This window comes from Pseudophryne corroboree, chromosome 11, assembly GCF_028390025.1.
Source record: "Pseudophryne corroboree isolate aPseCor3 chromosome 11, aPseCor3.hap2, whole genome shotgun sequence".
NCBI lineage: Eukaryota > Metazoa > Chordata > Amphibia > Anura > Myobatrachidae > Pseudophryne > Pseudophryne corroboree.
This window is the reverse complement of record NC_086454.1, coordinates 326,151,392-326,173,929: the sequence shown is the minus strand read 5'-3', so window position 1 is coordinate 326,173,929 and position 22,538 is coordinate 326,151,392. Positions and strand designations below refer to the sequence as shown.

Genomic DNA, 22,538 nt, shown 5'->3' with positions numbered 1-22,538 from the left:
TACCGAATTTGGTAACGGTAATCCAGCCGTAGAATGAGCCTGCTGAATCGTGTTACAGATCCAGCGAGCAATAGTCTGCTTAGAAGCAGGAGCGCCAACCTTGTTGGCTGCATAGAGGATAAACAGGGCCTCTGTTTCCTAACCCGAGCCGTTCTGGCCACATAAATTTTCAATGCCCTGACCACATCCAGGGACTCGGAATCCTCCACGTCCCTCGTAGCCACAGGCACCACAATAGGTTGGTTCATATGAAAAGAAGAAATCACCTTGGGCAAAAATTGAGGACGAGTCCGCAACTCAGCTCTATCCACATGGAAAATCAGATAAGGGCTTTTGTGAGACAAAGCCGACAACTCCCACACTCGCCGCGCTGAAGCCAAGGCCAATAACATGCAAAAAAAGGAACTGGTATTTATCTGGTGCGCAAATGGAAAGGTGCAGCCTCAATATAAATCACACAATGTGGGCGTCTCCCTCTCCCCCACAGAACAGTAACAATATGGAACAAAAAGTGAGTGAAATCAATATGTGGCGCTCCTTAAGGTATCTATGCCAGTGCAACAAACTATAGCATGTATCAAATAATAACAGGATTGTTATCAGCAGTATACATTCCTGAATTCCACTTGTGTTTTCAGCATATCTGAGATAGATTCCTCTGTATTTTCAAGCGGACTGCTTCTCCTAATCAATTTTCTCTCCAAACGACCATAGAATAGAGGAAATGAAGGCAGGATAGTGCAAAAACGTTTTTTTTTTTAATGCAACAAGACAACACATAAAAAGTTAAAACTTCATAAAATCCAATCCCATAGAAAATGACACACGGGCAACAAAGAGAACCCCAGCAGGTATGGGTGATGTAATTACCAGACGTTATGGGAACCTTGCGAGTCCCCAAAATCGCATAGACTTCTGTTGGACAGGCGACGAGTAGAGGTAATCCTAATTCCAGGCCTTTGGCTCCCTTGAAGGTAGTATCTCTGCCTGGCTCCAGTGAGGCCACTTCTGATAGTGGGCTTAGGACAGGTGAACGGTGTCTGCCGGCAGAACTCCCGTACAAGCCACTACAAGCGCTATGCGGCACTGTACAGGATCAGTGAGATCTGTGATCTACGTGTTCACCTGGGATAGACTTCGTCAGGAATACAAAGGCCTGGAATTAGGATTACCTCTACTCGTCGCCTGTCCAACAGAAGTGAATATCCTTGCGAACATCCAGGTAAAGCTAAAACACCTTGAAAAAGGGTCTGGAACAGACCTGAAACGCGTTGGTGGGGCACGGGAGATTATCCAAACGGTATTTGGAGGAAGGAATTGCCGCATCCAGGGAGCCTTAAACCCGGGAGACTTCCTGGACTCTTGTGACATCTATGCGATTTTGGGGACTCGCAAGGTTCCCATAACGTCTGGTAATTACATCACCCATACCTGCTGGGGTTCTCTTTGTTGCCCGTGTGTCATTCTCTATGGGATTGGATTTTATGGAGTTTTTATGTGTTGTCTTGTTGCATTAAAAAAAAAAAAACGTTTTTGCACTATCCTGCCTTCATTTCCTCTATTCTATGGTCGTTTGGAGAGAAAATTGATTAGGAGAAGGAGTCCGCTTGAAAATACAGAGGAATCTATCTCAGATATGCTGAAAACACAAGTGGAATTCAGGAATGTATACTGCTGATAACAATCCTGTTATTATTTGATACATGCTATAGTTTGTTGCATTGGCATAGATACCTTAAGGAGCGCCACATATTGATTTCACTCACTTTTTGTTCCAACGCCAATAACATGACCACTTTCCAAGTGAGATACTTCAATTCATCTGTTTGAAGAGGTTCAAACCAGTGAGACTTAAGAAACCGTAACACCACGTTAAGGTCCCATGGTGCCACCGGAGGCACAAAAGGAGGCTGGATATGCAGCACCCCTTTCACAAAAGTCTGGACTTCTGGAAGAGAAGCCAATTCCTTTTGAAAGAAAATGGATAGGGCCGAAATCTGAACCTTAATGGAGCCTAATTTTAGGCCCAAATTCACTCCAGTTTGCAGGAAGTGGAGAAAACGGCCCAGATGGAATTCTTCCGGAGGAGCAGTCTTGGCTTCGCTCCAAGACACATATTTCCTCCAGATACGGTGATAATGTTTCGCTGTCACCTCCTTCCTAGCCTTTATCAGAGTAGGAATGACCTCATCCGGAATGCCCTTCTCCGCTAGGATCCTGCGTTCAACCGCCATGCCGTCAAACGCAGTCGCGGTAAGTCCTGGAACAGACAGGGCCCTTGTTGTAACAGGTCTTCCCTGAGAGGAAGAGGCCACGGATCTTCTGTGAGCATTTCCTGCAGATCCGGATACCAGGCCCTTCGAGGCCAATCTAGAACAATGAGAATTGTCTGAACCCCTCTTCATCTTATTATTCTCAGTATCTTTGAGATGAGAGGAAGAGGAGGGAACACATAGACCGACTGAAACACCCACGGTGTCACCAGTGCGTCCACTGCAACCGCCTGAGGGTCCCTTGACCTGGCGCAATATCTCGGAAGTTTCTTGTTGAAGCGTGAAGCCATCATGTCTATTTGAGGCAGTCCCCACTGACTTACAATCTCTGCGAAGACTTCCTGATGAAGTCCCCACTCTCCTGGATGCAGATCGTGTCTGCTTAGGAAGTCTGCTTCCCAGTTGTCCACTCCCGGAATGAAGACTGCTGTCAGAGCGCTTACATGACTCTCCGCCCATCGAAGAATCTTTGAGGCTTCTGCCATTGCCACTCTGCTCCTTGTGCCACCTTGGCGGTTTACATGAGCCACTGCTGTGATGTTGTCTGACTGAATCAGAACATGTAGACCTCAAAGTAAGGTCTCCGCTTGACGAAGGCCGTTGTATATGGCCCTTAATTTCAGCACATTGATGTGCAGACAAGCTTCCTGGCTTGACTACAGACCCTGGAAGTTTCTTCCCTGCGTGACTGCTCCCCAACCTCGGAGGCTCGCGTCCGTGGTTACCAGAACCCAGTCCTGAATGCCGAACCTGCGACCCTCTAGAAGGTGAGCACTCTGCAGCCACCACAGGAGAGATACCCTGGCCCGGTATCCGTTCAGATGGTCGACCATGTTATGGTCGACAGTCATTAGGTCGACCACTTTTGGTCGACATTGACATGGTCGACATGGACACATGGTCGACACATGAAAGGTCGACACATGAAAAGGTCGACATGAGTTTTTTAACTTTTTTTTCTTTTGGGGAACTTTTCCATACTTAACGATCCACGTGGACTACGATTGGAACGGTAATCTGTGCCGAGCGAAGCGGTAGCGGAGCGAAGGCATCATGCCCGAAGCATGGCGAGCGAAGCGAGCCATGCGAGGGGACACGGTGCACTAATTGGGGTTCCCGGTCACTTTGCGCAAAAAAGTAAAAAAACGCATGTCGACCTTTTCACGTGTCGACCTTTCACGTGTCGGCCATTTTCATGTGTCGACCATGTGTCCATGTCGACCATGTCAATGTCGACCAATAGTGGTCAACCTAATGACTGTCGACCATAACATGGTCGACCATTCATACCGGAACCCCATGGCCCTGGGGGACAGGCGGATCATCTGATGAATCTGTAGATGTGACCCGGACCACTTGTCCAGAAGGTCCCAGTGAAAAGTCCTTGCATGGAACCTGCCGAATGGAATGGCCCCGTAAGACGCCACCATTTTTCCCAGAACTCGAGTGCAGTGATGTACCGACACCCTGTCTGGCTTCAACAGGTCCCTGACCAATCTCTGAAGTTCCTGGGCCTTTTCCATCGGGAGAAAGACCCTCTTTTGTTCCGTGTCCAGAATCATGCTTAAGAAAGGCAATCGGTTCGTTTGAACTAACTGTGACTTCGGTAGATTGAGAATCCAACCATGCTGTTGCAACACCCTCAGGGAGAGTGATACGCTGTCCAGCAACTGTTCTCTCAATCTCGCTTTTATCAGGATATCGTCCAAGTATGGGATAATTGTGACACCCTGCTTGCGCAGGAGCACCATCATTTCTGCCATTAATTTGGTAAAAATCCTCGGGGCCGTGGAAAGCCCAAACGGCAACGTCTGAAATTGGTATAACAATCCTGCACAACAAATCTCAGGAACGCCTGATGAGGTTGATATATGGGGACATGAAGGTATGCATCCTTTATGTCTAGGGACACCATATAATCTCCCCCTTCCAGGCTTGCGATGACCGCTCTGAGCGATTCCATCTTGAACTTGAACCTCTTTAAGTATAGGTTTAAGGATTTTAAATTCAGAATGGGTCTGACCGAACCGTCCGGTTTCGGGACCACAAACAGGGTTGAGTAATAGCCCATCCCCTGCTGAAGCAGGGGAACTTTGACCACCACTTGTTGAAGGCACAACTTTTGAATCGCTGCCAAAACTACCTCCCTCTCTGGGGAAGAAGCCGGCAGTGCCGATTTGAAAAACCGGCGAGGAGGCACCTCTTCGAATTCCAGCTTGTACCCCTGGGAAACAATGTCTATTGCCCAGGGATCCACCTGAGAGTGAACCCAGACTTGGCTGAAAAGTCGAAGACGTGCCCCCACTGGAGCGGACTCCCTCAGCGGAGCCCCAGCGTCATGCGGTGGATTTAGTAGAAGCCGGGGAGGACTTCTGTTCCTGGGAACTGGCTGTAGCTGGCAGCTTTTTCTCATTGACCTTACCTCTGGCAAAAAGGAAGATCCCCGAGCTCTCTTGGATTTATGCGACCGAAAGGACTGCATCTGATAATTTGGCGCTTGCCTTTCTTAGGCTGTGAGGAAACATAAGGTAAAAAAGTTGATTTACCTGCAGTAGCCGTGGAAACTAGGTCCGTTAGAACGTCCCCAAACAATTCCTCGCCCTTGTAAGGCAAAACCTCCATATGCCATTTCGAGTCGGCATCACCCGTCCACTGTCGTGTCCACAGGGCTCGCCTGTGCAGAAATCGCCATAGCGTTCGCTCTGGAACCCAGTATGCCCACATCCCTCTGAGCCTCTCTCATATAAAGGACCGCATCCTTAATATGGCCCAGGGTCAATAAAATAGTTTCCTTATCCATCGTATCAATATCAGCAGATAAGGTATCGGTCCACGCTATTACAGCGCTACAAACCCAAGCCGACGCTATTGCCGGCCTGAGTAATGTACCAGTATGTGTGTAAAGTGACTTCAAGGTAGTCTCCTGCTTGCGATCAGCAGGATCCCTGAGGGTTGCGGTATCCTGAGACGGCAGCGCCACCTTTTTGGAAAGGCGCGTCAACGCTTTGTCCACCCTTGGGGAGGATTCCCACCGTATCCTGTCCTTGATCGGGAAAGGATACGTCATAAGAATCCTTTTGGGAATCTGCAGTTTCTTGTCTGGAGTTTCCCAAGCACTTTCAAATAATTCATTTAATTCATAAGAAGGGGGAAAAGTAACCTCAGGCTTCTTTTCTTTAAACATGTGGACCCTTGGATTAGGTACAGAGGGGTCATCTGTATTATGCAGCACATCCTTTATATCAATAATCATATAATGAATACTCTTTGCCAATTTTGGCTGCAACCTCGCATCATCATAGTCGACACTGGATTCAGAATCCGTGTTGGTATCAGTGTCTACTACTGGAGAAAGTGGGCGTTTTTGAGACCCAGAAGGCCCCTGTGACATAGGGAAAGGCAGGGCATGACCCCCTGTACATTCCCTGGACTCTGCTTTGTCCAAACGTTTGTGCAATAAATTTACATTTGCATTTAAAACATTCCACATATCCAACCAGTCATGTGTCGGCGTTGCCGACGGAGACACCACACTCATGCGCTCCACCTCATCCCTAGGAGAGCCTTCCGCTTCAGACATGCCGACACGCACGTACCGACACTGCACACACTCAGGGAAATCTCTAATCTGGAGATAGTTCCCCCACAAGGCCCTTTGGAGAGACAGAGGGTGAGTATGCCAGCACACACCCCGCGCCAATAACCCTGGAAAAAATTACCCAGATATAGCGATCTTTATATTATATATGTACTGCGCAAAATATGTGCCCCCCCCCCCCTTTCTTTAAAACCCTCTGTCACCGGTGATCAGCAGGGGAGAGTCCGGGGAGCCAGCTTCTCAGCGTGTGCTGTGGAGAAAATGGCGCTGGTGAGTGCTGAGGGACAAGCCCCGCCCCCTCAGTGGCGGGCTTCGGTCCCGCTCTTTCAAACAAACTGGCGGGGATTCTCAAAAATAACACAATCAAAGTGTATATAGTATTTAGCCAGTCCTAGAGGTATACATTGCTGCCCAGGGCGCCCCCCCTGCGCCCTGCACCCAACAGTGTGTGCTGTGTGTGTGATGTGTGGGAGCAATGGCGCGCAGCGAAGCTCTGAAGTCTTCTGCCGCCTCTGAAGTCTTCTGTCTTCCTATACTCACCCGGCTTCTATCTTCCGGCTCTGCGAGGAGGACGGCAGCGCGGCTTCGGGACGAACCGCAAGGGGAGACCTACGTTCTGACTCCCTCTGGAGCTAATGGTGTCCAGTAGCCTAAGAAGCAGAGCCTAGCATTTAAGTAGGTCTGCTTCTCTCTCCTCAGTCCCACGATGCAGGGAGCCTGTTGCCAGCAGGTCTCCCTGAAAATAAAAAAACTAACAAAATACTTTCTGTCAGGAAACTCAGAAGAGCTTCCTGTAGTGCACCCAGTCTCCTCTGGGCACAGTATTAAACTGAGGTCTGGAGGAGGGGCATAGAGGGAGGAGCCAGTGCACACCCATACCTAAAGTTCTTTTTTAGTGCCCATGTCTCCTGCGGAGCCCGTCTATTCCCCATGGTCCTTACGGAGTCCCCAGCATCCTCTAGGACGTAAGAGAAATGACAGTTAGGAGCTGGTTGGCTGGTACTTTATCTCCATCCACTTTATCTCAGTCCAAGACTTAGGGGTCTATTCATGAAGCAGTGAAAAGTGTGGAGAAGTGAGTCTGTGGAGAAGTTGTCCATGGCAACCAATCAGCTGCTCCGTACAGTTGTATAGCATGCAGATTATAAATGTTACGTCAATGCTTATTGGTTGCCACGGGCAACTTCTCCACTGGCTCACTTCTCCACATGTTTCACCGCTTCATGAATAGACCCGTCAGTAAACAGACCCCAAAGTCCATTGTGCATTGAAAAAATGTGTCCTCCATGTTTCCAACCTTCTGCTAGATATCTTCAGTTCTGACCAGGTCCTGCTTTTCCACAGGAGTATAAGGAGATTGCTGGAAGAGAAGATGGACTCTGCGGAGGACGATATAGACGCCTGGCCGCTCCTCTCCTGGCTCGCCTCCTGTGTCATGGTGTTTGGCGGGATTGTGCCCTACATCCCCCAGTATCAGGACATAAAGCGGACGTCTAATCCTGACGGATTCTCCACCTGGGTGTGCTTTGTTCTGCTGGTGGCTAATATTCTCAGAATATTCTTTTGGTGAGTGGAAAGGAACACAGATATGATAACCTTCCTGTACCTCAGTCACTGGTGTTTGGGTTAGTGTGCCACCCACCAAATGTAAGTAATTGGTAAACAGTCCTAAACAATGTTCTCTCGTTACTAACTGGGGCAGCAGACTGTAGGTAATTAATATAGACAGTAGATCTACTAATGGTGGAAGTGACCCTAAAGGGGTGATGCAGTGAGCTGCGGTTTCTCCTGCTATGCGACCTTGGAACTAATTCATGTTTGTACACAATGGCCGATTATCACGCAACAGAACGAGTATCGGCAGACTGCACATGTGCCGTAAATCACAATGGGCATGCGCAAACTGATTGACAGGAAGTGACTATTTGGATGTGTTAATGGGGACTTTTCGGGTAGTGGTTGGAAAAACGCAGGCGTGTCACGGTTGTTTTCAGGACGTGTATCTGCTGATGGCTACGAGCGTGTATGTGCAAAAAGATGGCGTCTGAGTTGCTACTGATCTTTTTGTATAGGCCGCAAATGTGTACGCAGTTGCAAATGAGTTGCGAGGCTCCAGTGGGCGGCTCTTTTAATTTCTGGGCGGCAGCTTCACTTGCTAACATGAATTATGCCCTATGGGGGTCATTCCGAGTTGATCGCTCGCTAGCAGTTTTAGCAGCCGTGCAAACGCTATGCCGCCGCCCTCTGGGAGTGTATTTTAGCTTAGCAGAAGTACGAACGCTTGTGCAGCCGAGCTCTGCAAAAACAGTTTGTGTAGTTTCTGAGTAGCTCTGAACCTACTCAGCACTTGCGATCACTTCAGCCTGTTCGTGTCCGTGTTTGACGTCATACACCCGCCCAGCGAACGCCCAGCCACGCCTGCGTTTTTTCGGGCACGCCTGCATTTTTGCAAACACTCGCAGAAAACGATCAGTTGACACCCAGTAACGCCCCCTTCCTGTCAATCTTCTAGCGGCCGCCAGTGCGAAGAAAAACTTCTCTAGAACCTGAGCACAACCACAAAGGGATTTGTACCCTTACTTCGTGCGTGCGCATTGCGGGGCATACGCATGCGCAGAAATGCAGTTTTTTCACCTGATCGCTGCGCTGCGAAAATCGTCAGCGAGCGATCAACTCGGAATGACCCCCTATATGCGGACATTCACCAGTCTGCAGAGCTATACTGTACGTTTCTCTGTTCCAAGCACTTACACTAACCCTGCAGTAGGTGCACAAAATCATCTGCATGTGCGCTACTGTGCCCGCAGTTCTGATGATACACTCTCAACACTAGACTTAGCCTACATGCCAGTATACTGTCCACACCCATTTATGCCCCTTTAATTGCAGGTGGAGATGTGTCTGTATTTGCATATGTGCGGCTTCAGAACATGTGCAGCACGAAAACATGCAACAATCATCCGCGTTTCAGGACAGCACCTATCTGTGCACTATTTTATTATTATTATTATCCTTTATTTATATGGCGCCACAAGGGTTCCGCAGCGCCCAATTACAGAGTACATAAACAAGTAATCAAACAGGAAAACAGCAACTTATGGGCCCTACTCACTGGCCGAGGTGCCCGACGGCCGATACGGCCGACGAGCGACCCGGCGGCGGGGGGGGCAGTGACGGGGGGAGTGAAGCTTCTTCACTCCCCCCGTCACCCGGCTCCATAGACGTGCAGGCAAATATGGACGAGATCGTCCATATTGGCCTGCATGCACAGCCGACAGGAGACCAGCGATGAACGAGCGCGGGGACGCGCATCGTTCATCGCTTAAGTCTCCACACTGAAAGATATGAACGAGATCTCGTTCATTTATGAACGAGATCGTTCATATCTTTCAAAATATCGGCCAGTGTGTAGGGCCCATTACAGTTGACGACAATATAGGACAAGTACAGGATAAATAAACATAGTTACATCAGCAGATGAGATGACACTGGAATAAGTATCAGGTGGCAGAAGACTGCTGGATTTGGTGCAGCTGAAGATTATTAAAGTAAGAAAAGGGTAAGCACATGAGGGAAGAGGGCCCTGCTCGTGAGAGCTTACATTCTAAAGGGGAGGGGTAGACAGACAGGGGTGAGACAGATGGGGTATATAGCCATCATTGGGGGTCATTCAGACCTGATCGCTCGCTAGCATTTTTTTGAGTGCTGCGATCAGGTCAGAACTGCGCATGCGTCTGTACCACGAATGCGCAGGTGCGTCATATGGGTACAAAGCAGATCGTTGCTGTGCGATGTGTTTTACGATGAATCCATTCGCACAGCTGATCGCAAGGAGATTGACAGGAAGAAGGCGTTTGTGGGTGTCAACTGACCGTTTTCAGGGAGTGGTTGGAAAATCGCAGGCGTGTCCAAGTGTTTGCAGACGTCAATTCCAATCCTGAACAGGCTGAAGTGATCGCAGCGGCTGAGTAAGTTCTGGGCTACTCAGAAACTGCACAAAGTTTTTTTGTAACGCTCGGCTGCACATGCGATCGCACACTTGCACAGCTAAAATACATGCCCCAGTGGGCGGCGACTATGCGAACGCAGGACTGCAAAAACCATCTAGCGATCGATTAGGTCTGAATGACCCCCATTATCAGTGTGCAGGCAGTAGCACTGCCCCAGGTCCTGAAAACATGCATATTTACCAGGGTGCACCTGCTGTTACCAGTGTACGTCATTACTGAGCGGGGACAGTTACAGAGGGAGCTAGAACGTTATAGCCCTTCCAATGGGGGCACCTGCTATTACCAGTGTGCGTCAATGGTGACCGAGGACTGTTACGGCACTCACGGGGGGCGGCGGGGGGTGCAGGTGAAGGGGAGGCTGGTGGCGGGGGGATCCAAGTCAGATATGGAGCTCAACGAGCGGCTATGCAATTCCATGGCAGGTGTAGGGGTAGTGACGGGCCCTGGAGACAGTCCGGGCCACATAGCTGCCGCATCCCTGTACCCACGGTAGGTATACCACTGCCAATGTGTGGCAGTGCAGACCGGGGACAGTTACAGAAGGAGATAGAACATTAAGGGTGGTACGGACGGTTTAGTGGTTAGCATTACTGCCTCACAGCACTGAGGTCATGGGTTTGATTCCCACCGTGGCCCTAACTGTGTGTAGTTTGTATATTCTCCCACATCACATTTTACTGGTAGGTTAATTGGCTCCTGATACAAAATTAACCCTAGTGTGTAAATGTGTGCATGTACATGTGTTTACATGGACTTAATCGGTTCTGTCCGTCATCGGACAGTCACTCATGGCATATTCCCTGCTAATTGGATTGTTCTGGCATGACAATTAGCGCTTATTTAATATCCCCCTGTATGTTTCTATGTTATAGCTCAGTGATGGCTAACCTTGACACTCCAGCTGTTGTTGAACTACACATCCCAGCATGCCCTGCACCAGTTTTAGCATGGCCAAATAGCAAAACTGATGCAGGGCATGCTGGGATGTGTAGTTCAACAACGGCTGGAGTGTCAAGGTTAGCCATCACTGTTATAGCTGATCCTAAAGGCGCACCTGCTATTACCAGTGACAGTTACAGCTCCAAGCCGGCTTAGTCACTTTGATGACACATACTGACCACAACACCTCCAGCGGATACTCCCGGCCATGCCTATTCTACACGCTATGTACCCATTAGAACCCAGAAGAACACCCAGTTTGTTACATAATAATGGTAGTGTGGTGAAAAAAGGCTCGTAGCCCCAAAGTACAGTAGCTCACTATTAGTGATTTCTGTGCAAGCAGACAGTGGTTAAAGGTAACAGCATACCCTCCCCACAATTATAAACTGTCTGTATCTCCATTATCAAACCCTTGGATGTCAGATAGCAGCACAGAGTGTTGTCAAATAGCAGCAAGGAGTGGTGTGAGATAGAAGCACAGAGTGGTGACAGATAGCAGCACAGAGTGGTGTCAGATAGCAGCACAGAGTGGTGTGAGATAGCAGCGCACAGTGGTGTGAGATAGCAGCACAGAGTGGTGTCAGATAGCAGCACAGAGTGGTGTCAGATAGCAGCACAGAGTGGTGTGAGATAGCAGCACAGAGTGGTGTGAGATAGCAGCACAGAGTGGTGTCAGATAGCAGCACAGAGTGGTGTGAGATAGCAGCAGAGTGGTGTCAGATAGCAGCACAGAGTGGTGTGAGATAGCAGCAGAGTGGTGTCAGATAGCAGCACAGAGTGGTGTGAGATAGCAGCACAGAGTGGTGTGAGATAGCAGCACAGAGTGGTGTGAGATAGCAGCACAGAGTGGTGCCAGATAGCAGCACAGAGTGGTGTGAGATAGCAGCACAGAGTGGTGTGAGATAGCAGCACAGAGTGGTGTGAGATAGCAGCACAGAGTGGTGTGAGATAGCAGCACAGAGTGGTGTGAGATAGCAGCACAGAGTGGTGTGAGATAGCAAGCACAGAGTGGTGTGAGATAGCAGCACAGAGTGGTGTCAGATAGCAGCACAGAGTGGTGTGAGATAGCAAGCACAGAGTGGTATGAGATAGCAGCACAGAGTGGTGTCAGATAGCAGCACAGAGTGGTGTGAGATAGCAGCACAGAGTGGTGACAGATAGCAGCGCAGAGTGGTGACAGATAGCAGCACAGAGTGGTATGAGATAGCAGCACAGAGTGGTGTCAGATAGCAGCACAGAGTGGTGTGAGATAGCAGCACAGAGTGGTGACAGATAGCAGCGCAGAGTGGTGACAGATAGCAGCACAGAGTGGTATGAGATAGCAGCACAGAGTGGTGTCAGATAGCAGCACAGAGTGGTATGAGATAGCAGCACAGAGTGGTGTCAGATAGCAGCACAGAGTGGTGTGAGATAGCAGCACAGAGTGGTGACAGATAGCAGCGCAGGATGGTGACAGATAGCAGCACAGAGTGGTGTGAGATAACAGCACAGAGTGGTGACAGATAGCAGCACAGAGTGGTGTGAGATAGCAGCACAGAGTGGTATGAGATAGCAGCGCAGAGTGTTGTCAGATAGCAGCACAGAGTGGTGTGAGATAGCAGCACAGAGTGGTGTCAGATAGCAGCACAGAGTGGTGTCAGATAGCAGCACAGAGTGGTGTGAGATAGCAGCACAGAGTGTTGTCAGATAGCAGCACAGAGTGGTGACAGATAGCAGCACAGAGTGGTGTGAGATAGCAGCGCAGAGTGTTGTCAGATAGCAGCACAGAGTGTTGTCAGATAGCAGCACAGAGTGGTGACAGATAGCAGCGCAGAGTGTTGTCAGATAGCAGCACAGAGTGGTGACAGATAGCAGCACAGAGTGGTGTGAGATAGCAGCGCAGAGTGGTGTGAGATAGCAGCACAGAGTGGTGTGAGATAGCAGCACAGAGTGGTGTCAGATAGCAGCACAGAGTGGTGACAGATAGCAGCGCAGAGTGTTGTCAGATAGCAGCACAGAGTGGTGACAGATAGCAGCACAGAGTGGTGTGAGATAGCAGCGCAGAGTGGTGTGAGATAGCAGCACAGAGTGGTGTGAGATAGCAGCAGAGTGGTGTCAGATAGCAGCACAGAGTGGTGTGAGATAGCAGCAGAGTGGTGTCAGATAGCAGCACAGAGTGGTGTGAGATAGCAGCAAAGTGGTGTGAGATAGCAGCACAGAGTGGTGTGAGATAGCAGCACAGAGTGGTGTGAGATAGCAGCACAGAGTGGTGTCAGATAACAGCACAGAGTGGTGTGAGATAGCAGCACAGAGTGGTGTGAGATAGCAGCACAGAGTGGTGTGAGATAGCAGCACAGAGTGGTGTGAGATAGCAGCACAGAGTGGTGTCAGATAGCAGCACAGAGTGGTGTGAGATAGCAAGCACAGAGTGGTGTGAGATAGCAGCACAGAGTGGTGTGAGATAGCAGCACAGAGTGGTGTGAGATAGCAGCACAGAGTGGTGTGAGATAGCAAGCACAGAGTGGTGTGAGATAGCAGCACAGAGTGGTGTCAGATAGCAGCACAGAGATAGCAGCACAGAGTGGTGTGAGATAGCAGCACAGAGTGGTGTCAGATAGCAGCTCAGAGTGGTGTGAGATAGCAGCACAGAGTGGTGTGAGATAGCAGCAGAGAGTGGTGTGAGATAGCAGCACAGAGTGGTGTGAGATAGCAGCACAGAGTGGTGTGAGATAGCAGCACAGAGTGGTGTGAGATAGCAGCATAGAGTGGTGTGAGATAGCAGCACAGAGTGGTGTCAGATAGCAGCACAGAGTGGTGTCAGATAGCAGCACAGAGTGGTGTCAGATAGCAGCACAGAGTGGTGTGAGATAGCAGCACAGAGTGGTGACAGATAGCAGCACAGAGTGGTGTGAGATAGCAAGCACAGAGTGGTGTGAGATAGCAAGCACAGAGTGGTGTGAGATAGCAGCACAGAGTGGTGTGAGATAGCAGCACAGAGTGGTGTGAGATAGCAGCACAGAGTGGTGTCAGATAGCAGCACAGAGTGGTGTCAGATAGCAGCACAGAGTGGTGTTAGATAGCAGCACGGAGTGGTGTGAGATAGCAGCACGGAGTGGTGTCAGATAGCAGCACAGAGTGGTGACAAATAGCAGCACAGAGTGGTGTCAGATAGCAGCGCAGAGTGGTGTGAGATAGCAGCACAGAGTGGTGTGAGATAGCATCACAGAGTGGTGACAGATAGCAGCGCAGAGTGGTGACAGATAGCAGCGCAGAGTGGTGACAGATAGCAGCGCAGAGTGGTGTTAAATAGCAGCGCAGAGTGGTGTCAGACAGCAGCACAGAGTGGTATGAGATAGCAGCACAGAGTGGTGACAGATAGCAGCGCAGAGTGGTGACAGATAGCAGCACAGAGTGGTGACAGATAGCAGCGCAGAGTGGTGACAGATAGCAGCGCAGAGTGGTGTCAGATAGCAGCGCAGAGTGGTGTGAGATAGCAGCACAGAGTGGTGTCAGATAGCAGCGCAGAGTGGTGTCAGATAGCAGCACAGAGTGGTATGAGATAGCAGCACAGAGTGGTGACAGATAGCAGCGCAGAGTGGTGTGAGATAGCAGCACACAGTGGTGACAGATAGCAGCGCAGAGTGGTATGAGATAGCAGCACAGAGTGGTGTGAGATAGCAGCACAGAGTGGTGACAGATAGCAGCGCAGAGTGGTATGAGATAGCAGCACAGAGTGGTGACAGATAGCAGCACAGAGTGGTGACAGATAGCAGCACAGAGTGGTGTAAGATAGCAGCGCAGAGTGGTATGAGATAGCAGCACAGAGTGGTGACAGATAGCAGCACAGAGTGGTGTCAGATAGCAGCGCAGAGTGGTGTCAGATAGCAGCGCAGAGTGGTGTGAGATAGCAGCACAGAGTGGTGACAGATAGCAGCGCAGAGTGGTGTCAGATAGCAGCGCAGAGTGGTATGAGATAGCAGCGCAGAGTGGTGACAGATAGCAGCGCAGAGTGGTGACAGATAGCAGCGCAGAGTGGTGACAGATAGCAGCGCAGAGTGGTGACAGATAGCAGCGCAGAGTGGTGACAGATAGCAGCGCAGAGTGGTGACAGATAGCAGCGCAGAGTGGTGTGAGATAGCAGCGCAGAGTGGTGTGAGATAGCAGCACAGAGTGGTGACAGATAGCAGCGCAGAGTGGTGACAGATAGCAGCGCAGAGTGGTGACAGATAGCAGCGCAGAGTGGTGACAGATAGCAGCGCAGAGTGGTGTCAGATAGCAGCGCAGAGTGGTGTGAGATAGCAGCACAGAGTGGTGTCAGATAGCAGCGCAGAGTGGTGTGAGATAGCAGCACAGAGTGGTGTGAGATAGCAGCAGAGTGGTGTCAGATAGCAGCACAGAGTGGTGTGAGATAGCAGCAGAGTGGTGTCAGATAGCAGCACAGAGTGGTGTGAGATAGCAGCAAAGTGGTGTGAGATAGCAGCACAGAGTGGTGTGAGATAGCAGCACAGAGTGGTGTGAGATAGCAGCACAGAGTGGTGTGAGATAGCAGCACAGAGTGGTGTGAGATAGCAGCACAGAGTGGTGTGAGATAGCAGCACAGAGTGGTGACAGATAGCAGCGCAGAGTGGTGACAGATAGCAGCGCAGAGTGGTGACAGATAGCAGCAGAGTGGTGTGAGATAGCAGCACAGAGTGGTGTGAGATAGCAGCACAGAGTGGTGTGAGATAGCAGCGCAGAGTGGTGTCAGATAGCAGCACAGAGTGGTGACAGATAGCAGCACAGAGTGGTGTGAGATAGCAGCGCAGAGTGGTGACAGATAGCAGCAGAGAGTGGTGTGAGATAGCAGCGCAGAGTGGTGTGAGATAGCAGCACAGAGTGGTGACAGATAGCAGCGCAGAGTGGTGACAGATAGCAGCGCAGAGTGGTGACAGATAGCAGCACAGAGTGGTGACAGATAGCAGCGCAGAGTGGTGACAGATAGCAGCGCAGAGTGGTGTCAGATAGCAGCGCAGAGTGGTGTGAGATAGCAGCACAGAGTGGTGTCAGATAGCAGCGCAGAGTGGTGTCAGATAGCAGCACAGAGTGGTATGAGATAGCAGCACAGAGTGGTGACAGATAGCAGCGCAGAGTGGTGTGAGATAGCAGCACAGAGTGGTGACAGATAGCAGCGCAGAGTGGTATGAGATAGCAGCACAGAGTGGTGTGAGATAGCAGCACAGAGTGGTGACAGATAGCAGCGCAGAGTGGTATGAGATAGCAGCACAGAGTGGTGACAGATAGCAGCACAGAGTGGTGACAGATAGCAGCACAGAGTGGTGTGAGATAGCAGCGCAGAGTGGTATGAGATAGCAGCACAGAGTGGTGACAGATAGCAGCACAGAGTGGTGTCAGATAGCAGCGCAGAGTGGTGTCAGATAGCAGCGCAGAGTGGTGTGAGATAGCAGCACAGAGTGGTGACAGATAGCAGCGCAGAGTGGTATGAGATAGCAGCGCAGAGTGGTGACAGATAGCAGCGCAGAGTGGTGACAGATAGCAGCGCAGAGTGGTGACAGATAGCAGCGCAGAGTGGTGACAGATAGCAGCGCAGAGTGGTGACAGATAGCAGCGCAGAGTGGTGACAGATAGCAGCGCAGAGTGGTGACAGATAGCAGCGCAGAGTGGTGTCAGATAGCAGCGCGGAGTGGTGTGAGATAGCAGCACAGAGTGGTGTCAGATAGCAGCGCAGAGTGGTGTGAGATAGCAGCACAGAGTGGTGTGAGATAGCAGCAGAGTGGTGTCAGATAGCAGCACAGAGTGGATTGAGATAGCAGCAGAGTGGTGTCAGATAGCAGCACAGAGTGGTGTGAGATAGCAGCAAAGTGGTGTGAGATAGCAGCACAGAGTGGTGTGAGATAGCAGCACAGAGTGGTGTGAGATAGCAGCACAGAGTGGTGTGAGATAGCAGCACAGAGTGGTGTGAGATAGCAGCACAGAGTGGTGTGAGATAGCAGCACAGAGTGGTGTGAGATAGCAAGCACAGAGTGGTGTGAGATAGCAGCACAGAGTGGTGTGAGATAGCAGCACAGAGTGGTGTGAGATAGCAGCACAGAGTGGTGTGAGATAGCAAGCACAGAGTGGTGTGAGATAGCAGCACAGAGTGGTGTCAGATAGCAGCACAGAGATAGCAGCACAGAGTGGTGTGAGATAGCAGCACAGAGTGGTGTCAGATAGCAGCTCAGAGTGGTGTGAGATAGCAGCACAGAGTGGTGTGAGATAGCAGCAGAGAGTGGTGTGAGATAGCAGCACAGAGTGGTGTGAGATAGCAGCACAGAGTGGTGTGAGATAGCAGCACAGAGTGGTGTGAGATAGCAGCATAGAGTGGTGTGAGATAGCAGCACAGAGTGGTGTCAGATAGCAGCACAGAGTGGTGTCAGATAGCAGCACAGAGTGGTGTCAGATAGCAGCACAGAGTGGTGTGAGATAGCAGCACAGAGTGGTGACAGATAGCAGCACAGAGTGGTGTGAGATAGCAAGCACAGAGTGGTGTGAGATAGCAAGCACAGAGTGGTGTGAGATAGCAAGCACAGAGTGGTGTGAGATAGCAGCACAGAGTGGTGTCAGATAGCAGCACAGAGTGGTGTGAGATAGCAGCACAGAGTGGTGTCAGATAGCAGCACAGAGTGGTGTCAGATAGCAGCACGGAGTGGTGTTAGATAGCAGCACGGAGTGGTGTGAGATAGCAGCACGGAGTGGTGTCAGATAGCAGCACAGAGTGGTGACAAATAGCAGCACAGAGTGGTGTCAGATAGCAGCGCAGAGTGGTGTGAGATAGCAGCACAGAGTGGTGTGAGATAGCATCACAGAGTGGTGACAGATAGCAGCGCAGAGTGGTGACAGATAGCAGCGCAGAGTGGTGACAGATAGCAGCGCAGAGTGGTGACAAATAGCAGCGCAGAGTGGTGTTAAATAGCAGCGCAGAGTGGTGTCTGACAGCAGCACAGAGTGGTATGAGATAGCAGCACAGAGTGGTGACAGATAGCAGCGCAGAGTGGTGACAGATAGCAGCGCAGAGTGGTGACAGATAGCAGCAGAGTGGTGTGAGATAGCAGCACAGAGTGGTGTGAGATAGCAGCACAGAGTGGTGTGAGATAGCAGCGCAGAGTGGTGTCGGATAGCAGCACAGAGTGGTGACAGATAGCAGCACAGAGTGGTGTGAGATAGCAGCGCAGAGTGGTGACAGATAGCAGCACAGAGTGGTGACAGATAGCAGCGCAGAGTGGTGACAGATAGCAGCACAGAGTGGTGACAGATAGCAGCACAGAGTGGTGACAGATAGCAGCGCAGAGTGCTGACAGATAGCAGCGCAGAGTGGTATGAGATAGCAGCACAGAGTGGTGACAGATAGCAGCGCAGAGTGGTGACAGATAGCAGCACAGAGTGGTGACAGATAGCAGCGCAGAGTGGTGACAGATAGCAGCGCAGAGTGGTGTCAGATAGCAGCGCAGAGTGGTGTGAGATAGCAGCACAGAGTGGTGTCAGATAGCAGCGCAGAGTGGTGTCAGATAGCAGCACAGAGTGGTATGAGATAGCAGCACAGAGTGGTGACAGATAGCAGCGCAGAGTGGTGTGAGATAGCAGCACAGAGTGGTGACAGATAGCAGCGCAGAGTGGTATGAGATAGCAGCACAGAGTGGTGTGAGATAGCAGCACAGAGTGGTGACAGATAGCAGCGCAGAGTGGTATGAGATAGCAGCACAGAGTGGTGACAGATAGCAGCACAGAGTGGTGACAGATAGCAGCACAGAGTGGTGTGAGATAGCAGCGCAGAGTGGTATGAGATAGCAGCACAGAGTGGTGACAGATAGCAGCACAGAGTGGTGTCAGATAGCAGCGCAGAGTGGTGTCAGATAGCAGCGCAGAGTGGTGTGAGATAGCAGCACAGAGTGGTGACAGATAGCAGCGCAGAGTGGTGTCAGATAGCAGCGCAGAATGGTATGAGATAGCAGCGCAGAGTGGTGACAGATAGCAGCGCAGAGTGGTGACAGATAGCAGCGCAGAGTGGTGACAGATAGCAGCGCAGAGTGGTGACAGATAGCAGCGCAGAGTGGTGACAGATAGCAGCGCAGAGTGGTGACAGATAGCAGCGCAGAGTGGTGACAGATAGCAGCGCAGAGTGGTGTGAGATAGCAGCGCAGAGTGGTGTGAGATAGCAGCACAGAGTGGTGACAGATAGCAGCGCAGAGTGGTGACAGATAGCAGCGCAGAGTGGTGACAGATAGCAGCGCAGAGTGGTGACAGATAGCAGCGCAGAGTGGTGTCAGATAGCAGCGCAGAGTGGTGTGAGATAGCAGCCCAGAGTGGTGTCAGATAGCAGCGCAGAGTGGTGTCAGATAGCAGCACAGAGTGGTATGAGATAGCAGCACAGAGTGGTGTCAGATAGCAGCACAGAGTGGTGACAGATAGCAGCACAGAGTGGTGACAGATAGCAGCACAGAGTGGTGTGAGATAACAGCACAGAGTGGTGACAGATAGCAGCACAGAGTGGTGTGAGATAGCAGCACAGAGTGGTGTGAGATAGCAGCACAGAGTGGTGTCAGATAGCAGCACAGAGTGGTGTGAGATAGCAGCACAGAGTGTTGTCAGATAGCAGCACAGAGTGGTGACAGATAGCAGCACAGAGTGGTGTGAGACAGCAGCGCAGAGTGTTGTCAGATAGCAGCACAGAGTGTTGTCAGATAGCAGCACAGAGTGGTGACAGATAGCAGCGCAGAGTGTTGTCAGATAGCAGCACAGAGTGTTGTCAGATAGCAGCACAGAGTGGTGTGAGATAGCAGCACAGAGTGGTGTGAGATAGCAGCACAGAGTGGTGTCAGATAGCAGCACAGAGTGGTGTGAGATAGCAGCACAGAGTGTTGTCAGATAGCAGCACAGAGTGGTGACAGATAGCAGCACAGAGTGGTGTGAGATAGCAGCGCAGAGTGTTGTCAGATAGCAGCACAGAGTGTTGTCAGATAGCAGCACAGAGTGGTGACAGATAGCAGCGCAGAGTTTTGTCAGATAGCAGCACAGAGTGGTGACAGATAGCAGCACAGAGTGGTGTGAGATAGCAGCGCAGAGTGGTGTGAGATAGCAGCGCAGAGTGGTGTGAGATAGCAGCACAGAATGGTGTCAGATAGCAGCACAGAGTGGTGACAGATAGCAGCGCAGAGTGTTGTCAGATAGCAGCACAGAGTGGTGACAGATAGCAGCACAGAGTGGTGTGAGATAGCAGCGCAGAGTGGTGTGAGATAGCAGCACAGAGTGGTGTGAGATAGCAGCAGAGTGGTGTCAGATAGCAGCACAGAGTGGTGTGAGATAGCAGCAGAGTGGTGTCAGATAGCAGCACAGAGTGGTGTGAGATAGCAGCAAAGTGGTGTGAGATAGCAGCACAGAGTGGTGTGAGATAGCAGCACAGAGTGGTGTGAGATAGCAGCACAGAGTGGTGTGAGATAGCAGCACAGAGTGGTGTGAGATAGCAGCACAGAGTGGTGTGAGATAGCAGCACAGAGTGGTGTGAGATAGCAAGCACAGAGTGGTGTGAGATAGCAGCACAGAGTGGTGTGAGATAGCAGCACAGAGTGGTATGAGATAGCAGCACAGAGTGGTGTGAGATAGCAAGCACAGAGTGGTGTGAGATAGCAGCACAGAGTGGTGTCAGATAGCAGCACAGAGATAGCAGCACAGAGTGGTGTGAGATAGCAGCACAGAGTGGTGTGAGATAGCAGCACAGAGTGGTGTGAGATAGCAGCACAGAGTGGTGTGAGATAGCAGCACAGAGTGGTGTGAGATAGCAGCACAGAGTGGTGTGAGATAGCAGCACAGAGTGGTGTGAGATAGCAGCACAGAGTGGTGTCAGATAGCAGCACAGAGTGGTGTCAGATAGCAGCACAGAGTGGTGTCAGATAGCAGCACAGAGTGGTGTGAGATAGCAGCACAGAGTGGTGACAGATAGCAGCACAGAGTGGTGTGAGATAGCAAGCACAGAGTGGTGTGAGATAGCAAGCACAGAGTGGTGTGAGATAGCAGCACAGAGTGGTGTCAGATAGCAGCACAGAGTGGTGTGAGATAGCAGCACAGAGTGGTGTCAGATAGCAGCACAGAGTGGTGTCAGATAGCAGCACGGAGTGGTGTTAGATAGCAGCACGGAGTGGTGTGAGATAGCAGCACGGAGTGGTGTCAGATAGCAGCACAGAGTGGTGACAAATAGCAGCACAGAGTGGTGTCAGATAGCAGCGCAGAGTGGTGTGAGATAGCAGCACAGAGTGGTGTGAGATAGCATCACAGAGTGGTGACAGATAGCAGCGCAGAGTGGTGACAGATAGCAGCGCAGAGTGGTGACAGATAGCAGCGCAGAGTGGTGTTAAATAGCAGCGCAGAGTGGTGTCAGACAGCAGCACAGAGTGGTATGAGATAGCAGCACAGAGTGGTGACAGATAGCAGCGCAGAGTGGTGACAGATAGCAGCGCAGAGTGGTGACAGAGAGCAGAGTGGTGTGAGATAGCAGCACAGAGTGGTGTGAGATAGCAGCACAGAGTGGTGTGAGATAGCAGCGCAGAGTGGTGTCAGATAGCAGCACAGAGTGGTGACAGATAGCAGCACAGAGTGGTGACAGATAGCAGCACAGAGTGGTGTGAGATAGCAGCGCAGAGTGGTGACAGATAGCAGCACAGAGTGGTGACAGATAGCAGCGCAGAGTGGTGACAGATAGCAGCACAGAGTGGTGACAGATAGCAGCACAGAGTGGTGACAGATAGCAGCGCAGAGTGGTGACAGATAGCAGCGCAGAGTGGTATGAGATAGCAGCACAGAGTGGTGACAGATAGCAGCGCAGAGTGGTGACAGATAGCAGCACAGAGTGGTGACAGATAGCAGCGCAGAGTGGTGACAGATAGCAGCGCAGAGTGGTGTGAGATAGCAGCGCAGAGTGGTGTGAGATAGCAGCTCAGAGTGGTGTCAGATAGCAGCGCAGAGTGGTGTCAGATAGCAGCACAGAGTGGTATGAGATAGCAGCACAGAGTGGTGACAGATAGCAGCGCAGAGTGGTATGAGATAGCAGCACAGAGTGGTGTGAGATAGCAGCACAGAGTGGTGACAGATAGCAGCGCAGAGTGGTATGAGATAGCAGCACAGAGTGGTGACAGATAGCAGCACAGAGTGGTGTCAGATAGCAGCGCAGAGTGGTGTGAGATAGCAGCACAGAGTGGTGTCAGATAGCAGCGCAGAGTGGTGTCAGATAGCAGCACAGAGTGGTGTGAGATAGCAGCACAGAGTGGTGTCAGATAGCAGCGCAGAGTGGTGTCAGATAGCAGCACAGAGTGGTATGAGATAGCAGCACAGAGTGGTGACAGATAGCAGCGCAGAGTGGTATGAGATAGCAGCACAGAGTGGTGTGAGATAGCAGCACAGAGTGGTGACAGATAGCAGCGCAGAGTGGTATGAGATAGCAGCACAGAGTGGTGACAGATAGCAGCACAGAGTGGTGACAGATAGCAGCACAGAGTGGTGTGAGATAGCAGCGCAGAGTGGTATGAGATAGCAGCACAGAGTGGTGACAGATAGCAGCACAGAGTGGTGTCAGATAGCAGCGCAGAGTGGTGTCAGATAGCAGCGCAGAGTGGTGTGAGATAGCAGCACAGAGTGGTGACAGATAGCAGCGCAGAGTGGTGTCAGATAGCAGCGCAGAGTGGTATGAGATAGCAGCGCAGAGTGGTGACAGAT

The 22,538-nt window shown here is 50.9% G+C and overlaps 1 protein-coding gene across 3 annotated transcripts in view; it reads left to right on the top strand.

The window, feature by feature from the left end:
- LOC134969637 (solute carrier family 66 member 2-like) overlaps positions 1-22,538 on the top strand; it is a 223,208-nt gene that overhangs the window by 106,676 nt on the left and 93,994 nt on the right. For all 3 annotated transcript variants that reach the window (XM_063945721.1, XM_063945720.1, XM_063945722.1), the window contains one exon: positions 7,216-7,437. In XM_063945721.1, the coding sequence (XP_063801791.1) occupies positions 7,244-7,437 (194 nt within the window). In that variant the 5' untranslated portion in view covers positions 7,216-7,243. The remainder of the gene's footprint in view (positions 1-7,215; positions 7,438-22,538) is intronic.